This window comes from Puma concolor, chromosome B4, assembly GCF_028749965.1.
Source record: "Puma concolor isolate L17-30 chromosome B4, mPumCon1.1.hap2, whole genome shotgun sequence".
Taxonomy (NCBI): Eukaryota; Metazoa; Chordata; class Mammalia; order Carnivora; family Felidae; genus Puma; species Puma concolor.
In genome coordinates, this window is record NC_141673.1 from 51,132,138 (window position 1) to 51,156,626 (window position 24,489).

General features: G+C 43.4%; 1 protein-coding gene and 1 long non-coding RNA gene across 3 annotated transcripts in view; one reads left to right on the forward strand and one right to left on the reverse strand.

Annotated features, from left to right (window-relative positions):
* HELB (DNA helicase B) overlaps positions 1-2,400 on the reverse strand; it is a 33,502-nt gene extending 31,102 nt beyond the window's left edge. The window contains exons 1-2 of one of the 2 annotated variants that reach the window (XM_025926856.2): positions 2,195-2,400; positions 330-740 (exon numbers count right to left, since the gene is read on the reverse strand). In XM_025926856.2, the coding sequence (XP_025782641.2) occupies positions 330-740; positions 2,195-2,378 (595 nt within the window). In that variant the 5' untranslated portion in view covers positions 2,379-2,400. Of the gene's footprint in view, positions 1-329; positions 741-2,123 lie in introns of both variants that reach the window. The other variant, XM_086712898.1, reaches the window with a different exon arrangement.
* Positions 2,401-4,332: 1,932 nt separating this feature from the next.
* Positions 4,333-19,480, forward strand: LOC147579062 (uncharacterized). The gene is made up of 2 exons (XR_015253129.1): positions 4,333-4,417; positions 19,350-19,480. It is a non-coding gene; the product is annotated as an uncharacterized LOC147579062 (long non-coding RNA).
* The last annotated feature ends 5,009 nt before the right edge of the window (positions 19,481-24,489 follow it).

Here is a 24,489-nt window from a genome sequence, read left to right on the forward strand (position 1 = left end):
AACTAGAACCGAATAACTAACAACTGAACTTTTTCTTAATGACTCAAGGAAATCCCATGGACACAAAAGTTAGAGACAAAGACAGAATCACAGTTTTAGAACTGGGGAGGAACTGAAAGGAGCTTAAAGATCATCTTACCCAACTCTCCACATTAATGACGAGGAAACTTGAATGACAATGACACATCCCAAAGCGATAGAAACACATTTTAAAAAACACATTTTAAAAAAGAATACTAAGCCAAGATACTATAGGGATAATGTCTTAAACACACTAGTCATTAAGTATTTCCATTACACTAAAAGTGGATGATAAAAATCACACCTACTTGTGTTTTCCAGAGGAAGGCACATCTCATTTTCTGGTAGAGACTCTTCCTGTACATTCTGTTTTGACTGTTTTTGACGATTCCTTTCAATTTCCTTTTGGAAAGTTCTTAATGTTTCCCTAAGATTTTCAAAGTTGAGGTTTTTATAGCTTGATACAGCATTTACCCATGCTAAAAATTTATTTATATGATCACTGGAGACTTTACAGTCTTTAAGAAACAGGGAACAGATATTTTTTTGATTGGGTGGTGACATATCAGACTGTAAAAAGTAAGATGGAAATCCTTGAACTTGATAGCTCCTCAGTCCCAAAGGTTTCACTTGTACTTTCACTCGCCACCAAGGACCCGTTACTGGAAAACGTCCAAACACTTGACATTGCTCTTGAGTGTTTTCATCAGGAATTACAACTTAAAAAAAAAGTTAATTTAAGATATTTAAAACCCCTTTTTCAATATTTTACCAAATCTACCACTCTCTTTAATCGCCCCACAGCACCCTGTACAGATAGATGTCTATGAGGGAATCCACATTCCACTTACCTGTTTATCTGTCACCCTCTACTACAGGGAAAGCTCTCTAGAATAACAATGTTTCACTTGTCCTTGTATTCCAAGAGCTGAGTATGGTATAGGGCAAAAGTCTGCTGTTTCTCTTCTAAAAACAGTCATCTCTACTATACACTGACCCATGCCAATAATGACCTTCATGCCATTTCTAAAAACTGGCATGGCCCCTCCCACCACAGGACCTTTGCATAAGCTGTTCCACCTGTTTCAAATGTTCTCTTCCTTACTGTTTACCCCATCTGCTACAGACCTCAGCTTAATTGTCACTTCCTCAAGAAAGCCTTCCCTGAATCTCAAGAATATAACCTCTCCTAGCACTACTTACTATTCCTTCTATGCACTAAATAATAATATAGTTACTTCTGTAATTATTTAAAGAATGTCTGTTTAATTTACCAAAGGATAAGCCCCATTAAGACAGAAATTTCATTATCTTATCCCTCCTGGGTATACCTGCAACAAACACCACCTTGCTTGGAACAAGATAGCCAGTCACTAACACTTTTAGGATAAATGACTACACCCTCCACAAACACTTGAAAACTTTCTGTGGAAACTTGTGCTGGTCACTCACAGGTAACTCTTCAAATTCAATTAATTAAAATTAAATAATATTTAAATTTCAGCTCAATAGCACAAGCTGCACTTCAAGGTTCTTAATAGTCACATATGGCTGGTGGCTATTGTACCGGACAGAGCAAATACTGAAAAATGCCATCAGCACAGAAAATTCTACGGGTCTTTGGTTACCACTAAAATATTCTTAAATAAAATATTCTTAAATATCAGTCACAATGTACACATAACAGGTATAATTTATAGCACAGGAAACTACACAAGGTAAACAAACCCCCATCGCAACACTATTAACACAAGGTTAATGAATCAACAACGCCTAGAGATGTTTCTTGGGTACGTGCGTCTATTTTCGAAGTAGCTGAAAAATAAATACACATTTGATTCCAGGCAAGTCAGGAAAATAGTCTGAAAGTCTGATTCCGGGTGTGAATACAGGCTGGACATTCAACTGTTTCCTCGACTATAAAATTACCTCAAAGAGTTGTGAATATCAAATGAGATAATACACACAGAACACAAGCTTCACGCATAGTATTTACTCAAGTCACTGCTATTATTATTATTATTAATGTTATCTTATCCTAAGTAGGATGAAAACAGCGAGGCCGTCCTAAATAAAAGTCTGTTAGCAATGGGGAGCCTTACTTAGGACAACACCAGAACGGGAAACACTTCAGCCTCCAATCCCATCCCCTTGGGGCAGGGGGCTTCCTCACCGCGGAGGAGTCCGGGGAGGCCGCCAGCCTTTACGCCCCCACTGCACAGCTCCTCGGCGTCGACAAACACCAGATCTTCAGTCTCCTCCGCTTCGTCCTGATAGTCATCGTCCTCCTCCACCAAGTCCTTGGGTGGGAGCAGAGGTCCCTGCAGTTCCCGCAAGTGCTGGGTCAACCAGGCCATGATGATTCCCACCCCCCTCCTCCCCCCCCCCCCCCCTCGCCTCTCCCCACATTCCGGAAAACCCCGGCAGGTACACGGCCATGACCAGCCAATCAGCTTCGCGACGTCCGGCCTGCGCGCGCACAGGGGGCGGGGCAGCGGCGAAGCTCCGCCCCAAGTCTCCCGCGGGAGGCGGGGATAAGACGCAGACGCCGGGGACAGGGCGAAGGGCGAGGTGAAGAAGAGAGTGCATGCCGGTAACCGGACTTGATTGTCCTCGGGATGCCTGGACCAACCCCGCTGGCTGGACAGCGTCGGGGGGGGTGTGGGGGGGGGGCACTCGCAGAACTTCTAGCACCTCCGGAGAGAGAAAAGTGAGGGAAGCCCAGGTCTAGTGAGCCAAAAAGCCCGGAAAAGCAAGCCCTCCCCAGCACCCTAAAACGAAAACCCAGATGCCCTTCAGGACAATCGGCCATCACCCAAAGCACAGAGCAGGGAATCTCCAGTCGGAGGACCCGTTTATTCGTGGCTGCTTTGGTCCTCCGCTTTCTTAAGGAGTTAAATTCATATCATCAAAGCTCTTATTCAAGGTACAGTTCTCTACGCCCCGTTCCAGACGCAGAGTATAGGGATCTAGGGCAGGGACCCAGGATTCTGTCTTTTTCAGGCACGTGCCAGGTTATCTATTTCGATGCTCAGCTGGGTTTGGAAACTACTGGATTAGATGACATTCAAAGTCTGTTTTCTCTTTTCCTCTGTGAGTGCACACTGGTCTCCCAAGCTCCTTGCAGCTGGACTACCTACCTGCTAACAGTGGGGCAAAACAGCATCTACTTATAGCCAAGAGTATGGACAGGGACTGGGGAAAGGAAGTAGAAGAGAAAGCAAAGAGGCTTAAAAAGTTATTCCGGAGCCATGGTTCCCATACGGGATACTGTTTGAAAGTCATGGTACTCTTTGAGGAACACCATAAAACATATGATTACCTTACTATTTTTATACTCTTTATTATGAAATTACTCTATTAATAATAAACCTAAAATACCTAAACATGTGCTGTTTGCTAAATCCCAAAGCATTTTATGATAGATTTTAATATACATTAACAACAGCCAGCACCAAAGTTTTAAGAAAAATCTATGGGAGAAAATACTAAAGTTGATTTTTCCCTTTGGATACAAATCTCTCTTCTTGTTGCTTTTAGAAAAACTCTGTTGTAGCTGACAAAACACCAGGTGTTTCCAAGATTTCCAAGGATCATCTGTGTGAGGTTGAATTCCTTGCTTAACACTCAATAAAGGCTGCTGTTCCCACCACAGTATTAAACCTGGTCTGCCACAGTCCTGGTGTCTTGGATGGAAATCAGTGGATACCTTCTTGCCTTTGTCTTACCTCACCTCTCAACCTTTGACACTGGTAACTGTTATCTCCTTGTAACACTTTGTTCCCTGGGCTTTCGTGACCTGCGTTCTCAGGGCTTCCTCATACTTCTCTAGCCATGTATAGTTTCCTTGGGCTCCTCTACTGCCCTCTTAAGTACTAATATTCCCCAGAGGTCCATCCTAAGCACCTTCTCACTCTGTAACCCTCCCCTCGAGCATCTTTCACCTACTCTGGCGTCTACACTCAATGACTCCTAACCTCATCTCCAAACCTGTGCAAAAAACCACCTAGTAGATGCCACTGCTGGATGTACCTCAGCTACTTCAGACTCAGCGTATCTAAACTGAAAGTTATCTGCTGCCCAAATCTCGGTCACTTATGTGTGTCCGAATAGTATATTCTTGTTACCAACGTGGTGATTAGGGGACAAGACTCCAGAGGTTAAGCTACTGTTTATATAACTCAATTGCATTCCTCGAAGTAAAGTGACGATTTGGGATGGTGCGAACTTTGCTTCCCTACCTGTTGTTTCTTCGTTTTAAAAATGTTAACTATTCAAGGTTTCTGAATACCATTTTTACCCTTTTTACACAGTAAGCAACAATACTCCAATCTGGCTATGCATGAAAATCACTTGGGATGTTTCTAAAAGTGAGATTCCTGGATCTACCCTGAAGGTACGTGTCCACAAACACAGACGTGGAGTTATTCACTCTGTAATTCTTGTAGTAGCAAGTAAGTGGAAATAGCATAAATGTGTATAAGTAAGAGACTTACTGAATTATGACACATCCATCCAATGGAATATTCTGCAGTGACTTTAAAAAAGAAAGGAAAATCTCTATGAACTGATAATGAGTGGTTTTCAAGATACTCAATTAAATAAGAAAAAGCAAAAGCCATGCATATAGTTTTATTTATGTGTATATGGGTATGCTTGTTTGGGGGAGAAAGAAGGAAGGAAGGGGGGTAGGAAGACAGGAAGACCAGGAGAGGTAAACCCAGAAATTAATGAAAATAGTTACCTACAGGTAGGATAGAAAGAAGGTAGAGGAAACAAGACTGGGAACAAGATCTCTGAGCATAACTTTTTTTTTTTTTTTTTTAATTTTTTTTTTTCAACATTTATTTATTTTTGGGACAGAGAGAGACAGAGCATGAACGGGGGAGGGGCAGAGAGAGAGGGAGACACAGAATCCGAAACAGGCTCCAGGCTCTGAGCCATCAGCCCAGAGCCCGACGCGGGGCTCGAACTCACGGACCGCGAGATTGTGACCTGGCTGAAGTCGGACGCTCAACCGACTGCGCCACCCAGGCGCCCCTGAGCATAACTTTTTATAATGGTTTTAACTTCTGAACTGTGTGAATGTTTCACTTATTCAAAAATAAATAAACCAAAAGCAAACCTGAATTGGACACAAACAGAAACAAATGAAAGTGTCTATCAAACATATACTATAACCTTTCAGGGAAAATAATTACTTCAAGTTACTTTTGAATACTTTGAATAAATACTTTTTTTTAATTTTTTTTTATTTTTTTTTTTTAATGTTTATTTATTTTTGAGACAGAGAGAGACAGAGCATGAGTGGGGGAGGGGCAGAGAGAGAGGGAGACACAGAATCCGAAACAGGCTCCAGGCTCCGAGCTGTCAGCACAGAGCCTGACGCGGGGCTTGAACTCATGGACCGTGAGATCATGACCTGAGCTGAAGTCGGGCGCCCAACCGACCAAGCCACCCAGGCACCCCTGAATAAATACTTTTAAGTTACTCTGACTATAGACCCTTAACAGGATGTATGCTGAGGACAAAAGATCTACAAAGTAATCTTAAACTTCACCACACACTATGGTTAATGCTGGTTTTAATAATGTTATGATAATTTTGAAATTATGTATCATAGGATAAAGCAGATAAGTAAATGCCTTTATGTTTTTATCAAACGAAGGTTTTTAATGTATATGAAAAGAAAACAAATGGAATGAGAAAACTCCTACAATATTAAACTTGGATTAGCAATGTCAATATGAGCTGTGGTTTCTTAAAATATATTTTCTAGTTCTAGTTCTGTCTATTGAGAGGACCTGAAAAGAATGTCATCCCAGTAACTCTGATCACATCTACCACCCTAAATCTTGGTTTTGGAATGCCATTTTGTCATTCAAAGAAATGGAGGCTTCTTAAGGAGTGGCTGTTTCTACCTCCGAAACAAGGAAAATAGAAGGCAGACCTGGGGCTTGTTGTACCAGATGGCAAGGAAGCCCTCAAAAACCAATGGGGTGATGATAAAAAGATCCAGGCGCCACCTTGAAGGGACTTCCACTAGCCAAATTTCGGGAAGCTTGAGAATCAGAAAAATCACTGCACTTTGATTGTAACACACTGAGTATGTAAAAAGTGATGTGTCCATTGTGATACTTCCTAAAAACAAAAACAAAACAAAACAAAAAAACACCTTTTAAGGAAGAAGGAAAGGGGGGGAAAAAAGGAAAAGAAGAAAAGAATGCCAGGTAAGAAATTTAAAAAGAAATTCTAAAAATATAAAACACCATTTTGCAATCTGCAACGTAATAACGGATTCAAGCAAGGGTCACAAAAGGCTAAAAAAAAAAAAAAATTGAGTGAAAAGTCAATGGGAAACCGTGGCTCAATAGTCTCACGGCTATAATAGATTACAAACTGCAAAGGGGAAAATGTATTTTTACAATGAAGATTCTTGTCAGTCACCCCTTTGTCAAGTTTTCAAACTTCACGCCATTAATGAGACAAACTGATGTGTGTCCCATGGTAGGATGCAGTATAATGTACAGAAGATCAGCTGTGAAGTATTTTTGCCAAAAACATTTAACCTGGTTTTAATTAAGGCTGTAGACCACATTGTTCAATGAAAATATGTGAACTACATATGTAATTTAAAACTTTCTAGTAGCCACATTAAAAAAAGAAACAGGTACCATTAATTGTAATGATGCATTTTATTTAATCAAATATATCCAAAATATTTTTATTTCAACAGGGTAATCGACATAAAAATCACTAATGAAAAATTTATGCTTTTTTTTCATGCTAATTCTTTGAAATCTGGGGTATATTTTACCCTTATAGCACATCTTAACTTGGACTAGCCATATTTCAAGTACCCAATAGCTACATGTGCCTGCTGGCTACTATATTGGATAGCACATTTCCAGATCTAATTTCCAACTTGCCTAAAATCCAAGGAACCGAGGTATAAACTAAATAATGCCACAAGGAAACAGAAAGATCTAAAATAGAAGTCAGAATACAGTTTTCATAAAGGGCCAGATAATAAATATTTCAGGTTTTGCAGGCCCTGTGGTCTCCATCACATAATTCTCTTGCCTCCTCCTCCGGCTCTTCCTCCTCCTTCTCCTCCCTTTTCTTCTTTCTCTTCTTTTTTACAACCCTTTAAAAATGTAAAAGCTGTTTTTAGCTCTAGTGCTGTTCAGAAACAGGCCATAAATATATGCAACTTGACCTAGCACATGTGACATTCTACAAGACAACTGACCTGGATTTTCTGAAAAGCCAGCATCATGGGGGAAAAGGTAGGAAGAACAAGAGTGATTCCGAGATTGACAGAAGTCCAGTCACTGAAGCCAAGAGTATCAGGAATGGGTACAAGGTGAGGCTAGAGAGGTGGGCTAGAGCCAAACATGCCGTGCCTTGGGAGGCCTCCGTAAGGTTAGTGAGAAACCACTGAAGGCTCTAAACAGCTTAACCATTTTCTCCTGAAACCGTGGCTATTCATCTCACACAAAATCAAGCTCTCGTGTCAATGTCTGCTTGAAATCTATCCGAGGAAATTTGTTAAATAAATCAATCTGAATCATGTAGCAAAGAATTTTCAGTATCTCAGTCATGTTGCTTCTCATGCAGAAGTTTTTTTTCCCTATGTTATCTATAATGTGTCTTCTGGTTATTTTGGAAATGTATTTGTTTTAGAATGCCTGGAGGGGATCAAGGCAGGTAGCCCACTGTGAAGTTATCATTAGTAAAGCCTAAACATTTTATTGGGAGAGCAGGGAGGGAATAAGGTTTAGTGACCTGTTTAATTAATGTAATGAAGTAAAGCACACGGTTAAGGTGTAGTCACGATAATGATGGTTTCACAGTTACACGAAAGCGCTTCAGATTAATTTATCCTGATGAGTGTTTGAATTAGTATTTTGTCTGTTTTGTTTGTTAAAGTAATGTCTGGAAGGAAATGGTAGAATCAAAACAAGAAATGGGTTAGGGGCGCCTCAGGGACTCAGTCGGTTGAGCGTCCAACTTCGGCTCAGGTCATGATCTCATGGGGATTGGCTTGTGAGTTTAAGCCCCGCGTCAAACTCTGTGCTGGCAGCTCAGAGCCTGGAGCCTGCTTCAGATTCTGTCTCCACCTCTTTACCTCTGCCCCTCCCCTGCTCACGCTCTGTCTCTCTCTCTCAAACATAAATAAACATTAAAAAATTTTTTTTGAAAAAGAAATGGGTTCAATAATAGGACCGCAAAAAGATTGGTAATTACATACAGAGCAGAAATTATAATAAAAATGTGTTCAATTTCATTTAGTCAACAGATATACCTATGTGTGGCAGATAGTACTGTTGTCAGCAGATGCCTAGTTCCCCTCTCCTCCTAAGCACATAGGACTTTACTTCCCCACCTATTTGAAGTCAGTCATGGCCATCTGACTTGCTTTGGTCGATTTAACGAGAGCAACGTGTCACTTCAAGGTGGAAGTATTTAATTGTGGGTGCTCCGCTCTCTGTCCCTAATTATTCCTTACCTTGATGATTGTGGGAGTGTGAGGTACAATGGCGATCCATCATATGATGGACAACTGCCCTGGAGAGTTCTAGAGATCTGCAGGAAACTTTTGAGTCAATGAGAATAAATCTTGGTTAGGGGCGCCTGGGTGGCGCAGTCGGTTGAGCGTCCGACTTCAGCCAGGTCACGATCTCGCGGTCCGTGAGTTCGAGCCCCGCGTCAGGCTCTGGGCTGATGGCTCAGAGCCTGGAGCCTGTTTCGGATTCTGTGTCTCCCTCTCTCTCTGCCCCTCCCCCGTTCATGCTTTGTCTCTCTCTGTCCCAAAAATAAATAAACGTTGAAAAAAAAAAAAATTAAAAAAAAAAAAAATCTTGGTTGGGTTAACCCACTAAGATTACGGAGTTGTTTGCCTTGTCAGCCGAACCTAGCCTACCCTTCCTGACATAAGGCTGATCACATACTAGGTGGTTGTGTCGGTGGGTACAGTGAGAGACCTAAGGACACAATTATAAACCTTGCCACAAAGTTCCTATAAAATAATTAAAGTATGTACATTGGGAGTTAATGGGATGAGGGGCTGGAAAACCGTGCTAAGGGCTGATTCAGCAGAGTTTTGAATGCTAAAACACTGGGATAGCATTGTGAGGTAGGAAAATGGATTAAAGAAGTATAAAGCCTTACCCACAAAGAGTGGATATCTAGTTTCATAAGTCTCCAACCAGAAATCCGGACTCCTAGTAGTTCAGTAGCGATAGACCAAAAAGGGAAAAAAGACGGAAGAAAAAAGTCCTTTGGGAGTGCCTAGTTGACTCATGATGTTATTTAATATGTAAGGTATGTCTTTATAGTGTTTTTAAAAAATGATATGTAAGATGACAAACTGATATGGATTTTTAAGGTGAAAGAGAAAAGTAATGTCACCTCTGAGGAGACAGGTTGGGTAGTAAATACCACGAGATCCCATGAAGCCTTCATGGCCTCTTCTTTAGCACCTGGGTGCCTCCGTAGAAATATTGATCTCAGTAATTGCCATTGATGTTACGCCCCTGTCTCTAAATGTTACAAAGTAATGGCCCCAGTTGTCTCAATTACAATTGAATTTAGTCTGCATTATTATGTAAGTTTTTACTCAAGGTAAAATAACGTGAAGGGCTAACTCCATGCCCTTCTATTTCTATTTCAGCATATAAGTCTTTAAGTTCTAGGAGAGTATGTTGATGAAAGAATTATTGCTTTCTTAAATATGCTTTCTAGAGGCTCCTTTCCTAACATGTATGCCATGATTGAAGTACGCACAGAAGCAAACGCACAACAACTCTGCTACCCCAGAGGTACGGTGCTGCAGATAGATCCCTCGTTGGCCATCTTGGTCTTCAGTTGTTAGGCAGTTTATGAAAATTATTGATCTCACAGAATAAGTGGGGAGAAAAAGCAGCAGAAGTTTGGAAAGTATTAGTGAGAAACAGCAAATGGTTACAACCCATTTATTCAGTCAATACGTATTTCGGGACAGTTACTGGGCACTAGAGAAGGATAGTGAACAAAACAAGTCCCTGCATATTCTAGTGGAAGGAGATAGACAAAGAACAAGGAAATACAAATAGCAAGTGGTGCTAAGTACTACGGGCTACACTGAGATTAAGAGGAGAGAGGATGACGGGAGTGGAGGCTTCTTATTTCAGATAATGGTGATCGATAGAAATAGAGACAGAGATAGTATTAAACTGACATTGATAAGATAGTGTGCTATGTTGGCTCTGGGATGAATTATTGAACAGAAGAAGTGCACATCGAGGAACAGGTGAAAAATATAATAGTTATGCAATCCATAATCAGTAATAGAGGAAGAAGACTGACGTCATGGAACAGAAATATATTTGGGCATTCCACAGGGTCAGCCTGGTTGCGGAAGTCAGAGTGCCTTCAGATTACCAGCTGTGTTTTCCTGGGCTCATTGTAAGTGGCTGGAAACCCCTCCATCTGTGCGAAGATTCTACCTATGACACATACCTCTGGTCAAAGACAGAAAAAAAAAAAAAAAAAAAACAGTCACCCAGCTCATGAAGCATTGAAGAAAAATAAGATACAAAGAACTAGGGTGGAATGATAAGGAGCAAAAAGGGAAGGAATGAGTGAAAGACAAGTAACATGCAGAAAGAGAATTACACTGAGGATAAAGCCATTATATGCAGGGCAGGAGAAAAAAGAATTTGAAAATTCTCAAAAAAAAAAAAAAAAGCCATAAAGCTATAACAACAGTTCATTTTACCCAATGGCTTATTTCATTAAGGAAGATAAAATCTGTGAAATTCCACTTTTCATAGACGAAAACAGAATTTGGAGAGGGCACAGAAAGATTCTTTCACACCCAGAAAAATAGAACATTTATGTATTTTTATCTTCCTTTATTTATAAACAAGAAAAGTAGCTAATTTTGAGTGCTTATGATGTGTCGGCCATCAAGTGCTTTTAGTGAATTAGCTCCTTTACTCTTCCCAACAGCCCCAGGAAGTAGGTACCAGTAAAATATCCATTTTACTTCTGAGGAAACTGTTGTGAAAAGGTTAAATAACTTGCTTAAGGTTGGAAGCGGCCGAGCCGGGATTTGAACCCAGGGAGTCTGGCGCCAGCACCTGTGTTCTTTGCTGCTGCGTGTCCAAGCACAGCTCTGTGTTCTCAGCATCTGTGCACAAAGCCAAGAACACTGGGGTTGTGTGGAGACAAATATTGCTGCAAAAGAAAACTCCTTGATTTTCTGCCTTCGCTTATTTGTTTGAGATTTGTAAAACATACACACGTTCCTTTGAGATCCTCAAATAGGTGTAAAACAGTTATAAAGTCAGCCACAACATGATGTCATCTCTGAGTGATCCATAACTCAAATTGCACGGAGGTTACTTTTCACGCAGCTGCTGGATCAACCTGTAAGAACTCCCTGCTCCGCGGTTTCAGATCAATAGTGCATGTGGGAGAAATGAATGTTCCTTACCTCTTTCCTGGCTAGCTCTGTTTTGGAAAGATTATTGTTGGCTGACACCTTCCCCATAACATTTGACCACTACTTCACATTTTGAGAAAAAAAAATGCTTCCTTATAGCTCCCACACTGCTCTTTAAAAAGCTCCACCTATTATCTCTTTGCTAGGTTGTATCATTGCCAAATAATAGGGGGAAGTACAAGGTTTGAACTATTTCTTTGGGGGGGGGGGCGGGATTCACTTAAGAAGATGATACTCAGATATCCGGACATCTAATTAATCCCTAAATTGCATCTATTCTCCTTTTCCTCTAAAATGTCTCTTCGATTGCCCCTTCATTACTATGTTTCACTCAGGGCCCTTCCTAGGGTGTGTGGAGCCATGGGCAACTATTTTTTGCAGCGCTCCTGTCTGTATAAACGATTTAGGCCACCCTAAATCAACATGGCAGTGCCATTCTGGCAGCCCAATCTCATGCTCACACAATCCTAAAACAAAAACAAAAACCTGCATTGCCCAGTAGGTGCAATTAGCTTGCCGGGTCACCCTCCCAGAACCAAGACCTGGCCACAGAACCCCAGGATGATAGCATAGCCGAGAACCACAGAGCAACTTGGGACGTCTGATCAAGGCCACTCATTGGACAGGCAATGAAAGATCATCCACAAACAGAGAAACTGGTACTGAGCCCACATGGGGCCCCGGTTCTGGCTGGAAGCGCCCCACCCAGATGGACGCCAATCCGTTCTCAGCTGGTCCCAGGTACCGGAGAGGGTCTGAGGAGATTTAAGGAAGTCACTTCAAAGAGTGAGACCCCCTGATGCCTGGGGCCCTCGTTAGGAGCCCTGAGTTACAATTCTGAAAGTTATACCAACACCTTATTCTGTACCTTCTCACCTAACTTACTACAACTCTGTCCTGGCTGGCCTCACAACCTCCATTTTCCTTCTTTTTGTGGTCATTGTTCTCCTGGTGCCAACATATTATTTCACTGTCTTATTTTGTGCCGTGTTGCCTCTTACTGATTTTATCAAATACCAAGCCCTCAGTTGTAGTCCTCATTTACATTATGGTCTAGATCCTAGCCCCTCTCCCAGTGCCTGGGTGGCTCAGTCAGTTAAGTATCTGACCTCAGCTCAGGTCATGATCTCACGGTTCGTGGGTTCAAGCCCCATGTTGGGCTCTGCTGATAGCTCAGAGCCTGGAGCCTGCTTCAGATTCTGTGTCTCCTCTCTCTGACCCTTCCCTGCTCTCACTCTGTCTCTCTCTCAAAAATAAAGTGATATCTAGTAGATAGCTAGATCGATCCTAGCCCCTCTCATCTGCTCAAGATCATTCACTCCGGCAACCCTTCCCTGGTTAAGTGTCTGTTTCTTGATCTCAGCTCAGGTCTTGATCTCAAGGTCCAGTTGGTTGTGAGGTCTGGCCCCAGGTTGGCGGTGAAGCCTACTTAAAAAAAAAAAAAAAAATTCATTTCTCTGTCCTCACTTCCCCCACCAGCCACCAACCCATTTCTTAGCTCTCCTGCACCAAAATCACTTAATAGGATTGTCTATATTTATTTATCCTCAATTCCTCTCCTCCAGGGCTAACTTGTGCTCTGCCCAAAGGCATTTGATAGAGGAGGTGCTGGTAAAGGCTGAAATCTAATTCATTCTTTGCTTGCCAAGCAAAATGCTTGACACAGGACTTTGTCATTTTTGAGGCACAACATTTGAAATTGATCTACCTCGAGGCACCACCGTTTCCAATTGGCCAGCCAGAAACAGTCTTTAAAAAAAAAATTTTTTTTAATGTATATTTATTTTTGAGAGAGACAGAACATAAGCAGGGGGAAGGGCAGAGAGAGAGGGAGACACAGAATCCGAAGCAGGTTCCAGGCTCTGAGCTGTCAGCACAGAGCCCAATGTGGGGCTCAACCCCACGAACTGTGAGATCATGATCTGAGCCAAAGTCAGACACTTAACTGACTGAGCCACGCAGGTGCCCCCAGAAACAGGCTTTTTTTTTTTATTGATTTCGCACAAAGGTCCTGCATGTTCTCCTGGTCTTTGTTAGCCCACTTCAGTCAGACTTCTCCTCCCATCGTTCTCCTGAAACTCCTCTGCTCCAAGACCACCATGTGGCCACGAACACAGGACACTCACATCACTACACCCCATGGTCGGGGTATTTGTTTCCTATTGCTGCTATGACAAAGTACCACAAACTTAGTTGCTTAAAACAACACAAATTTATTATCACACAGTTCCAGAGGTCAGGAGTTCAAAATGGGTCCGCAGGATGCCTGCCTTCTGAGGCCCTAGGGGACAGTGCGCCCCTTGCCACATCACTCCAAACTCTGCTTCCATTGCCCCATTGCCTCTGCCTCTGACTCCAAACCTCTTGCCTCCCCCTTCTAAGGACACTTGTGATCACATTGTTCCCACCCTGACAATCCAGAACAATCTCCCCATTTCCAGGTTATTAACATGATCCCATCTACAAAGTCCCTTTTGCCATGGAAGGTAATGTATTCACAGGTTCTGGGGAGTAGGATGTGACTGTCTTTGGGGTCCCTTGCTCAGTCTATCAGTTAGCTCTCAGCTGTCCTCTTACATGACTTATCAGAGCCACATTGGACGCACCTAATCTCTCCTTCTGCCTTCATACATTTTGGGCCCCTGGTTTCAGGGACGCCACCGTCTCTTGATTGTCTCCCTTTCTCATGTCTGCTGCTTCCGAGTAGTTGCCTTTTCTGGTCTTCCCTGTTCTCCCTGACCACTTGGTCTTTGCTCTTCTCTCTACACTCTCTTTATTTGGTCTCATGTCTTTAAATAGCATCTATATGCCATGATTCTTTTTTTTTTCTTTTAATTTTAGAGAGAGAGATTGAGAGCACAAGCCGGTGAAAGGGACAGAGAGAGAGAGAAAGAGAGAGAATCCCAAGCATGCTCCACATGCAGCAGAGACTGATGCGGGGCTCAATCCCATGACCGTGGGGTCACGACCTGAGCTAAGATCAAGAGTCAGACACAACCGACTGAGCCACCCAGCAGCCTCGTTATGCTGTGATTCTTAAGTTTGTATTGCTGTCTGTTCCTCTCTTTTGAACTATAAGCTTGTATTTCCAACTGCCTGTCAAAAACCCCCATTTAGATCACTAATACACATGTAAAACTTAATATGGCCGAATATGAATCCCTGATCTTTTCCCCTCAGATCTGCTCCACCTGCAGTCTTCCCCATCCCACAGTGATGGCAACTTCATCCTCGTGGTTGCTCTAGCCAAACTCTCTGGATTCATCCCTGACTCCTCTCTGTCTCCTCCATCCCATAACCAATCCATCAGCAAGTTCCACTGACTCTACCTTCAGAACAGGCCCAGAATCTGACAGATCTCACCATCCCCACTGCTTATACACTAGTCCCCCCTCTGCCTTCCTTTCTGTGCTAGCTTATCGCAGCAACCTCCTACCTGGTCTCCTGTGCCCCGTGCTCTCCCGATAGAGCATTTCTCAATGTAACAGCCGTAGTGATCCTTTTAAAACAGGTCTTAGTATATTACTCCCTTGCTCAAAACCCAGCGATGGCTCCTTATCACACTCATGGTAAAAGCAAAAACCTAAACGGTTCTATAGGTTCTGCCCTACCATCAGTCTCACTGACAGCATCTCCTCCTGTTCTGCCCTTGGGTCATTCTGCTTTGGCTGCACTGGCCTCTTTCTTGTTCCTTGAACGCATCAGTCTCAGGGCACTTGCCCGGTGTGTTCCCCCCTGTCCAGAAATGTCTTGCCCAGGGATCTGTGCGTCTAGCTCATTCACCATCTTTGAGTCTTTGTTCATATATCATCTTCTCAGTGGGACCTTCCCTGTTCACTCTGCCAAAGGCACCTGGTTGGGAATGTGAATTGTTAGAACCCTTTGAAAGTGATTGTGAAGTGTCTTTTAAAACATATTAACACATCCTTTAATATAGTGATTCCATTTTGGGGGATCTCTCTCACAGAAATAGAAGGCGTGGAAGAGCCCTGTATAAGTTTATGGGGATATTTATTGTACATCTTTCTTAAACCAAAAAGAAGCCGGGAACAATCTGATTGTTAGTCAATAGGAAAGTGGTTGGATGAATTATAGTAAATCATATTAAAGAGCATTATGCAGCTATTAAAAAGAATGAAGTTTCTTGGGGCACTAGGGTGGTTCAGTCCGTTAAGCAACCGACCCTTGATTTCAGATCAGTTCATGATCTCAAGGACATGAGATTGAGCCCCCGAGGTGGGCTCTACACAGAGCATGGAGCCCGCTTGGGATTCTCTCCTTCCCTCCTCTCTGTCTTATAAGAAATCAACATTAGGGGCGCCTGGGTGGCTCAGTCGGTTAAGCGGCTGACTTCAGCTCAGGTCACGATCTCGCGGTCTGTGGGTTCAAGCCCCGCGTCGGGCTCTGGGCCGACCGCTCAGAGCCTGGAGCCTGTTTCCAATTCTGTGTCTCCCTCTCTCTCTGACCCTCCCCCGTTCATGCTCTGTCTCCCTCTGTCTCAAAAATAAATAAACGTTAAAAAAAAAAAAAAAAAAAGAAAAGAAATCAACATTAAAAAAAAAAAGAATATCTAATTTAGTAACTAACTTAATTACTAAGCCAAAGGATGGCAATACTGGATAATTAAGTGAAAACAGCACGTTGCAGACTAATGTGTAAAGTATGGTTACATTTTTGAAAAACAAAAACAAAACAGAAATTCACATAACTTTCTTAAGATCACACAGAAAATGTAGCTGGATTAACACTACACTATTAGTATCAATTTCCTGTAGGGTATGGGAAGAGAGAAGGAAAATAATTGACTTTTTCTTAAAATACTTTTGTGTCACTTTATTCACTAAAAGGTGCACATAAGAATTCAGGAGTTGCAATTATTTTTTAAGGTTAAACGGCACACCACTCAACAACAACCTCATAATCCATTTCCATTCACTTAAGTGTTTGCTGATCACCTACTGTGTTTCAGGCACTGTGCTAGATGCAGGACGATGGGATGGGTCAGGCACAGTGGTGCTGGTGGCAGTGGGGGGACAGGGTATGCTTGTTTTCCATCCAATATCTGAGGGTTTTTTAAATTAAATTATTTGCCCATTTAAAAGTCAGAATATTTTGCATTAAAGCTTTAGGCTTCTAAACTTAGTATATCTGGCAATACTGGGCCTGCATCCTCTCTTAGAAAAAATTGACATAAACTACGTACTTTGTCTCCTCTTTACATGAGGCCCATTGTCTCTAGTTGGTCATAGTTCTCACTGCCCCCTATTAAAGGCACGTGTCGGGGCGCCTGGGTGGCGCAGTCGGTTAAGCGTCCGACTTCAGCCAGGTCACGATCTCGCAGTCCGTGAGTTCGAGCCCCACGTCAGGCTCTGGGCTGATGGCTCAGAGCCTGGAGCCTGTTTCAGATTCCGTGTCTCCCTCTCTCTCTGCCCCTCCCCCGTTCATGCTCTGTCTCTCTCTGTCCCAAAAATAAATAAACGTTGAAAAAAAAAATTAAAAAAAAAAAAGGCACGTGTCCCTTCTCACTTGCTTTCCTCCTGTATGCATTTGAATCTGTAACTCCTGACCTAACGAAGGCAGCGTTGTGTGGATGCAGAGGAAGTAATGGGTAAAGAGGTGTGAAGGGCATAGACTTGAGAGGGCTTGGTGACCAATTTGTGGGGGGGACAGGGTGGGGACAAGGAGACTTGCGTGGATAATTACATCACTATCTAAAACATGGAATACAAGAAGAGAGCCCAACTTGGGGGAGGCTAAGAAAAAAGATAAGCGTTCTGTTTTGGACAGTTGGAGATGTCTGTGGAAGAAGTTTCCCAGGAGGGGCTCCTGGGTGGCTCAGTCAGTTAAGCATCTGACTCTTGATTTTGGCCCAGGTCATGATCTCCAGCCCCAAGTCGGGCTCTGCTCTGGGTGCAGAGCCTGCTTAAGATTCTCTCTCTCCCTCTCCCTCTGCCCTTCCCCCACTTCCTCTCTACCCCTCCTTCTCCCCTCTGCCCCTCTCCCTTCCTTATTCCCCTCTGCTCCTACCTCTCCTAGCATGGGTGAGTCCACACTCTCTCTCAAAAAAAAAAAAAAAACTTTCCCAGGAGAAAATGGTTACTACCCAAATGTCACTGGACGTCATATCTAGTCTTTCAGAACCTAATCTTAAACACAGATGGGAGTCTTGAGCTCTGTCCCAACCCTATCTCAAGCTTGGGGAGGGAAGTTACACAGGTCTTTAAAAATTTGGGGGCCTCCGATACCACATCTGTAAGTAAGGAAATTGGGCCAGATGATTGATCCCTAAGGTCTTTGAAGTACTAACATTCTAGGATTGTTAGAAGCTGCCTTCTCCAGCCAGCTATCACTAGTACCTGTTGTTCTTGAATCCATGCAGCTGTACGAGTGTGTGTGTGTGTGTGTGTGTGTGTGTGTGTGTGTGTGTGTGTGTGTGTTTCAGTTGCTTCTATATACAGAAGGATGACTGAGGCTAGATTTGGTCAGTTCTACCTAACGAAAAGAGGAAGCAAGTAACTGCTCCTTGAGAAACAACTTAAAGAAGCCTCTAGTAGCTTTCCCAACTCCCATAGATCAGTTATAACATACACATGAATTTTCTTACCCTGAAGTTACCTCCAAAAGTAAATTCATAGGAATAGGAGAACAGTGATTTACAAGGAACCAGTTGTTCTCTCCACCCCAGATCAATCACTTCTTACGGGGGGGGAATTTCCCTTCTGGTTTCTAATGTTTTTATTAACTATGTTATGAGTTTCTTAATGGTGACATCCTTCTCCTACATAGTAGGCCCTCAATAAGTGTGTGTTGAAACAAATGTGTTTCTCAGCTTATTCAATGTTTATGCTTATCAGTTAGATTAAGAATGGGTACCTCCACTTAATTAGAGAAAGGTACGTTTAAGAAGCATAATTTCAGGGGGTGCGTGGGTGGCTCAGTTGGCTGAGCGTCTGACTCTTGGTTTCCACTCAGGTCATGATCTCACGGTTTTATAGTTCAGGTGGAGTCTGACTCTGACCATGCCCAGAGTCTGCTTGGGATTCTCTGTCTCCTCTCTCTCTGCCCCTCCTCCACTTGCTTTCTATCTCTCTCTTTCAAAATAAATAAATAAACATTAAAAAAAAAAAAAAAAGAAGCAGCATAATTTTAGGAGGTCCTTAAAAAGAAAATGAACCTTGGGGAAAGGAAGCATCATAAGAAAAATCTGTGGGGCGCCTGGGTGGTGCAGTCGGTTAAGCGTCCGACTTCAGCCAGGTCACGATCTCGCGGTCCGTGAGTTCGAGCCCCGCGTCAGGCTCTGGGCTGATGCCTCAGAGCCTGGAGCCTGTTTCCGATTCTGTGTCTCCCTCTCTCTCTGCCCCTCCCCCGTTCATGCTCTGTCTCTCTCTGTCCCAAAAATAAATAAACGTTGAAAAAAAAAAAAAAAAAGAAAAATCTGTGGAAAATGGCAGATTCTGGAATAAAGAGAATTGGTTGTGATTCAAGTTGAAAGATGCCAAGATCAAGGAGGAGGGTGGATACAAGTTATAGCTGTCACAGTGCGTGGAGTTAAACAATTATTGCTCAGTCTATGCCCACATACAGAGATGTTGCATATCCTCTTTCTACGGTAACTATCTGTTGCACTGCATGCAAGGGCAGTCACATTTCCTGCAGGAAGGGGTAGAGGAGGGATCTGCCACCCTGAGTACTCAGGTGCTATTACAGTTTTCTCCTGCAGGGCGGATTTTAACATCGGCTAAGCTAACACCGTTAGTCAATCCCCTCTGTGATGAGCGTGCACATTTGATTTTTGTAAGCTCACCATACACCTTCCCCATTAAATTCCTTCCAACAGGTTCCTGATAAGGACCAAAGCCACTTCTTAAGCATGAGGCTCATGTGCAATGGCACTTGTTGGAGTTGCCAGGTGAAACACAGGGCACCCAGATAATTTGAATTTCTGATAGACAACGAAAAATCTCTAATGTAAGTATTCCCAGAGTTTCCTGGGGTTTTTTTTGTTTTTGTTTTTGTTTTTGTTTATGTCTAACCTGACAGCCCTGCATTCTGTATTCCATGAGGTTTCTGTTACTGATGTTTCTGATTGACTTGGTTCCAAGACTTCAGCCATCCCCTCCAGGGTGCTTTTGTACCTCTGCTGCCCTCTAATGGTCACGGTTGGTCACTGGCACCAGAAAGGCTGGATCACTCCAGTCTAGGAGAATTTCGAGGGAATGGGGATGAAGCATGTCCATTCAGCAAACATTCCTGGAGGGCGATCTTGCTTTGCTCCAGGCATTGTGCTGAGCTAGCTAGCAATTCCACACCCTCAAGAAGTCCCAGGCCAAAAGACTAGAGAGATTTGTTTGTTTCTAATGTATCTCTATTTCTGAGAGAGAGGCAGAGCACGAGCAGGGGAGAGGCAGAGAGACAGGGGGAGACACAGAATCAGAAGCAGGCTCCAGGCTCTGAGATGCCAGCAGAGAGCCTCGCGCGGGGCTCAAACCCACGAACTGTGAGATCATGACCCAAGCCAAAGTCAGACACCCAACTGACTGAGCCACCCAGGCACCCCCAGAATGAGAGATTTGTACAGAAAGCATACTGGAATCAAGGTCAGATGTCTCAGAAAAAGATGTTCTGTTCTAAAATCTGTCACTGACAGTGCTGTGCACTTAGTTTTGGGAGCTTCTGTTTTCTCTTCAAAATAGAGTACAGACAGCAGGAAGGAAATAATTACTATTTGAAAAGTGCAGCAGAGTTCATCTAGAGAAAACAGCTTTGGGCAAACGCTTGGCCATGCAAAGCCAGGACACGGAGTCTAGAAGGATGAGAAAAATTAAACATAAGTAAATAAAACTGATAAAAATGCTATAGATAAAGTGGAAAAGGGCATTATCCTTAGATGACTTATGTGGATGATCACTGATTTGGGAAATGGGCTGGAGACAAAGGATTGGGGTCTTAAAGAACAGGCAAGAGAGGAACCAGGCGAAGACACCTATTGTAAATGAGAGCATGCACGTCTAGCAGAACAGCAGCTGGCCAGCCCACGGGGCAGTCTGAAATCTGAGTCTAAAGTTCCTTAATTTGCTCAGTAATCTTCCTCGATTCCTTCCAGTCTTTTATAAAGCAAGTTACAGGCAACAGCGTTGGGTCCCTAGGTCCTAGAAATGAAAGCCTGGGGCTCTGGGGCCAAGTTAGAGCGAAGGAATTGAGACAGAGCCAGAGCATGAAGGGGAGGCAAGGAAGTAGCAGTAAGAGGGGATTAAGGAGAAATGGAGCATTGCTCGTTCCCGATGACAATAGGCCATGCAAACATCCTCCTGGAAATACCTAGAAATAGTTGGGTGTTGACTATATTTCCTACAGTTACAAAGCATAGGTACCTGAGATATTTTACTTGTATAGGAGGGCCCCAGAAGGCTGGAGAGTTTTGTGATTCCTAAAGCTCATATATGATGAGGTTGTTGCTAATCTGTGCGATCCTGTACTGTTCCAACAGTCTGTGGTTCTTACGTGGATTCCAATCGAAAGAGAAATGATATACTAAAGGAGCACAGAGAAATGGGTGATAAAGGTCAGCTGCTGGGACCGTGGAGCGACTCCATGACACGTGTAGCACACCTGGCCTTCCTCCACTAGCTCCTCGCATGCTACTTCCTCTTGCTGACTGCCTGGGCTAGAACCCTAGAGGCATCCTCCACTTCTGGATCTCTCCGCCCTCCCTACCCCTGCAGCTCCTCACCAAATTCTATAAATTCCACCTCCTAAAAATGTGCTTACTCTGTCCGCTTATCTCCATCTCCTCTGGATCACCCCCGTGCAGGCCACCATTATGTCTTCCCGAACAACCTCCTAAAAGGTCTTGCTGACTCAAGTCATCCTAAAAATGAACCCCATCAATAGCTTCTCATTGCTCATAGCATGAAACGTGATGAAAAGTTTCTTTCTGAGCCGGCTGGTGCAAGCCAACTACTGAGATCACTCAGATAACTGCTGAGTTTATCTTCTCCCCACCACCGCCCTCTTTCATCCTAAGCTCCAGCCATCCTGAATTTTGTGCAGTACATCGGTATGTTGGGCCCTCTCTTGCTTCAGATCTTTGTACAAGTACGACTTCCTCAAGGGAGTCTTTCCTGACCCTCTAGAGGGAAAGTTTCTCATTCTGTGTGGCCAGTTCTCCTAGAGATAATAATGGTAATGTTAGAAATTATAGTGTCCACTGCAAGCCAGGCATATCAAGATGATTAGTAGGAATACACCATTATTTTTGCAACAGAGTAAATAAGAATAAAGAAATAAAGCTTTAGACAATTGGTCTTTGGGATAAACTATAAACATACTTGAAATAAACTAATTAAATACTAATATCCTTACCTAAGGATATTAACCTTAAAAATATGGAAGAAACTTTCACATAAATTCAGTGATCTGAATTCTTAATATGCAAAATTAAAAGCCACGTTCAATTTTGGGTTTTATCCAAACGTGAATTTTGACATTATCCATAAAACCAGAAAGAGCTGCAGATCACATAGTGCTGTGAGGCTTGTACGACATGGCAGAATTTCAGTTTCCATTAAATAAACAATAAATGACTTTAAAAATTCAACACAAAGTTAAATTTTTCATAAAGAATTGATTTACTAAGTGCCTGCACTGTTCCTTCCTAAAATGTAAAGAAAGCGACCCCTGGTGGAATGCTGATGAAGCATTTCTCTAGTGTTTTGAATTTATCGACTCAACCACTGTAGGGGTGATAAAGGTCTGTATGCCAGGCATTGTGCTAGGCTCTGGAGACAAAGACAGGACTGAAAAGCGAAGTTCAGAAGGTTGAGAGGCAACGATTTTTAGAAAAAGCCGATCATAGCTGCAGGGGTTAGAGTGGAAGTAATGAATTTGGCAAGGGACTGTGGGAGAGATGGTCAGGGGTGGCTGTACAGAGTAGGGTAGCAATAGAGACAGGCTATTTGGACATGGTACCTTCTGGAAATTGTCAGTGGTTTCATTTGGTGGTGCATGAGCACTTACGGGACAGTGGAAAAGTAGGCAAGCACCTAGCCTTTATCCTCTTGCATTGTGCCTGTCAAATGGTCTTTGCTGGATATGAACAGAGTTGTAATAAATCCTGCACAAAAATACATTGAGTGGGAGCCTGGGTGGCTCAGTGGGTTAAGCATCCGACTTTAGCTCGAGTCATGATCTCACAGTTCGTGGGTTTGAGCTCCATGTTGGACTTCGTGCTGACAGCCCAGAGCCTGGAGCCTGCTTCGGATTCTGTGTCTCCCTCTCTCTCTGCCCCTCCCCTGCTTGCACTCTCTCTCTCCCACCCCCCTCTCTGTCTCTCAACAATAAATAAACACTTAAAAAAGTTAAAAAATAAATAAATATCATGGCGATGAGCAACAGCAGGGTCGCTACAGTTTATTGAGGCATTTATATGTGCCAGCAGCTTTTTCTGCATTATTTTAATCCTCACCACAACCCCATAAGCTATGTGTTGTTAGTCTCACTGTCCGGTGGAGGAGGCTAAAACTTGCATAGTTAATGATTTGCACCAGGCATTTAGCCAGTAAGCTGTGTGGCTGAGCAATGTGATGGCCACTGTGCTACTCTGGTCCGGTGGGCCTGGACCCCAGCACTGGGTCGTCAGAAAAGATAGGGTGGATAAAGCCACGAGGACAAATGAATTCATCAAGGGAGGCTTGAGAGGGAAAGAGAAGGGGGAAGGGTGGAAGCCGAGAGAACAGCAACAGTGGAGGGAGCAGCAGAGAAGGCGAAAAAGGAGAAGGCAAAGAAAACGGAGAGAGAGACCACCTAAAGGAATTAGAATTCCAGAATTCCTTTTCAGAAGGAAGTAGAATTCGACCATGTCAGACACTGCAGAGAAATGAGGTGTGATCAAGTTTCGATGTTGATCACAGATGGGCAGTTAGGAGCCCACTGAGTGTCTCAGAGGGACAGATGTCCCTGGAATGGAGGACAGCCTTCTATCAAGGGAGCTGAGGAGCTGTCGGAAGTGGAAGAAGGGAGCGAGCCAGCACGGTAGGCTTTGTCAAAGGGCCTGGCTGATGAGATGGAAGGTTTCCCTGTAAATTAAATATTGAAGAAGGTATCATTCGGAGGAGGGGCAGACATGGAGAGCAAGAGGTTGATGGTAAAGTAGAAAGAATGACTGACCAAGTTGGGAAGCAACAGAGGACCCGGAGGGTAGAGGAAAATAGGCAAGAAGAGAGATACGCAGGAAGAGGGGGAAGGAGGGAGGCCCCACATACAGGGGTCTGTCTGTGAGCAGAACAGGGAAGGCAGAGTCAAGCCCAAGGCCTGCTTTTTACCTCTGGAGTCGAAACCGGGGACAGTGGCTCAGAGTCAGAGGATAGGAAAGGACAGGAGGCTTGAAGAGAAGCCTTCTCACAACCACTGTGGGGTATGGAGGTTACGGATGAGCCCCGAGACCAGCAGGAAGGGGCTGTGGCTGGAGTCGGCGGGCACACGCCAGCACAGCAGGGTCTCAGTCTGGGAGCAGAGAAAGCAGATCACAGGAAACTGGAGAGGAGCGAGGTAAATTTTTACAGGGCAGATATTTTGCAGGCCAGCTATGGCGGAAAAGAAATGAGAGTCCTGCCAACATTTGAAAAAACAGGGGGTAGGGTAGGGAGGGAAGCCTGGGGATGGACAAGGGTGTCGTGACAGACTGACATAAAGGGGGAGATTGAGAGTGGAGACCTTAGTGTTGGATGCCAGTTTGGTGGGGACAAGAGGGTGGGAGCTCAAGGGTAGGAAATTGTGACCCAAGGGGAAAATGCTAGGCTTTTAGTGAGAAGACCTATCTGTGTGCCAGGCATCATGCTAAGCACATCCCATATACACATATATATATATATATATATATATATATATATATATATATATATGATTTTGCTTAACCTTACAGCAAACCTACAAAGTAAACATTACTCTTCTCTTTTACAAGTCGATTTGCCACATGGCGT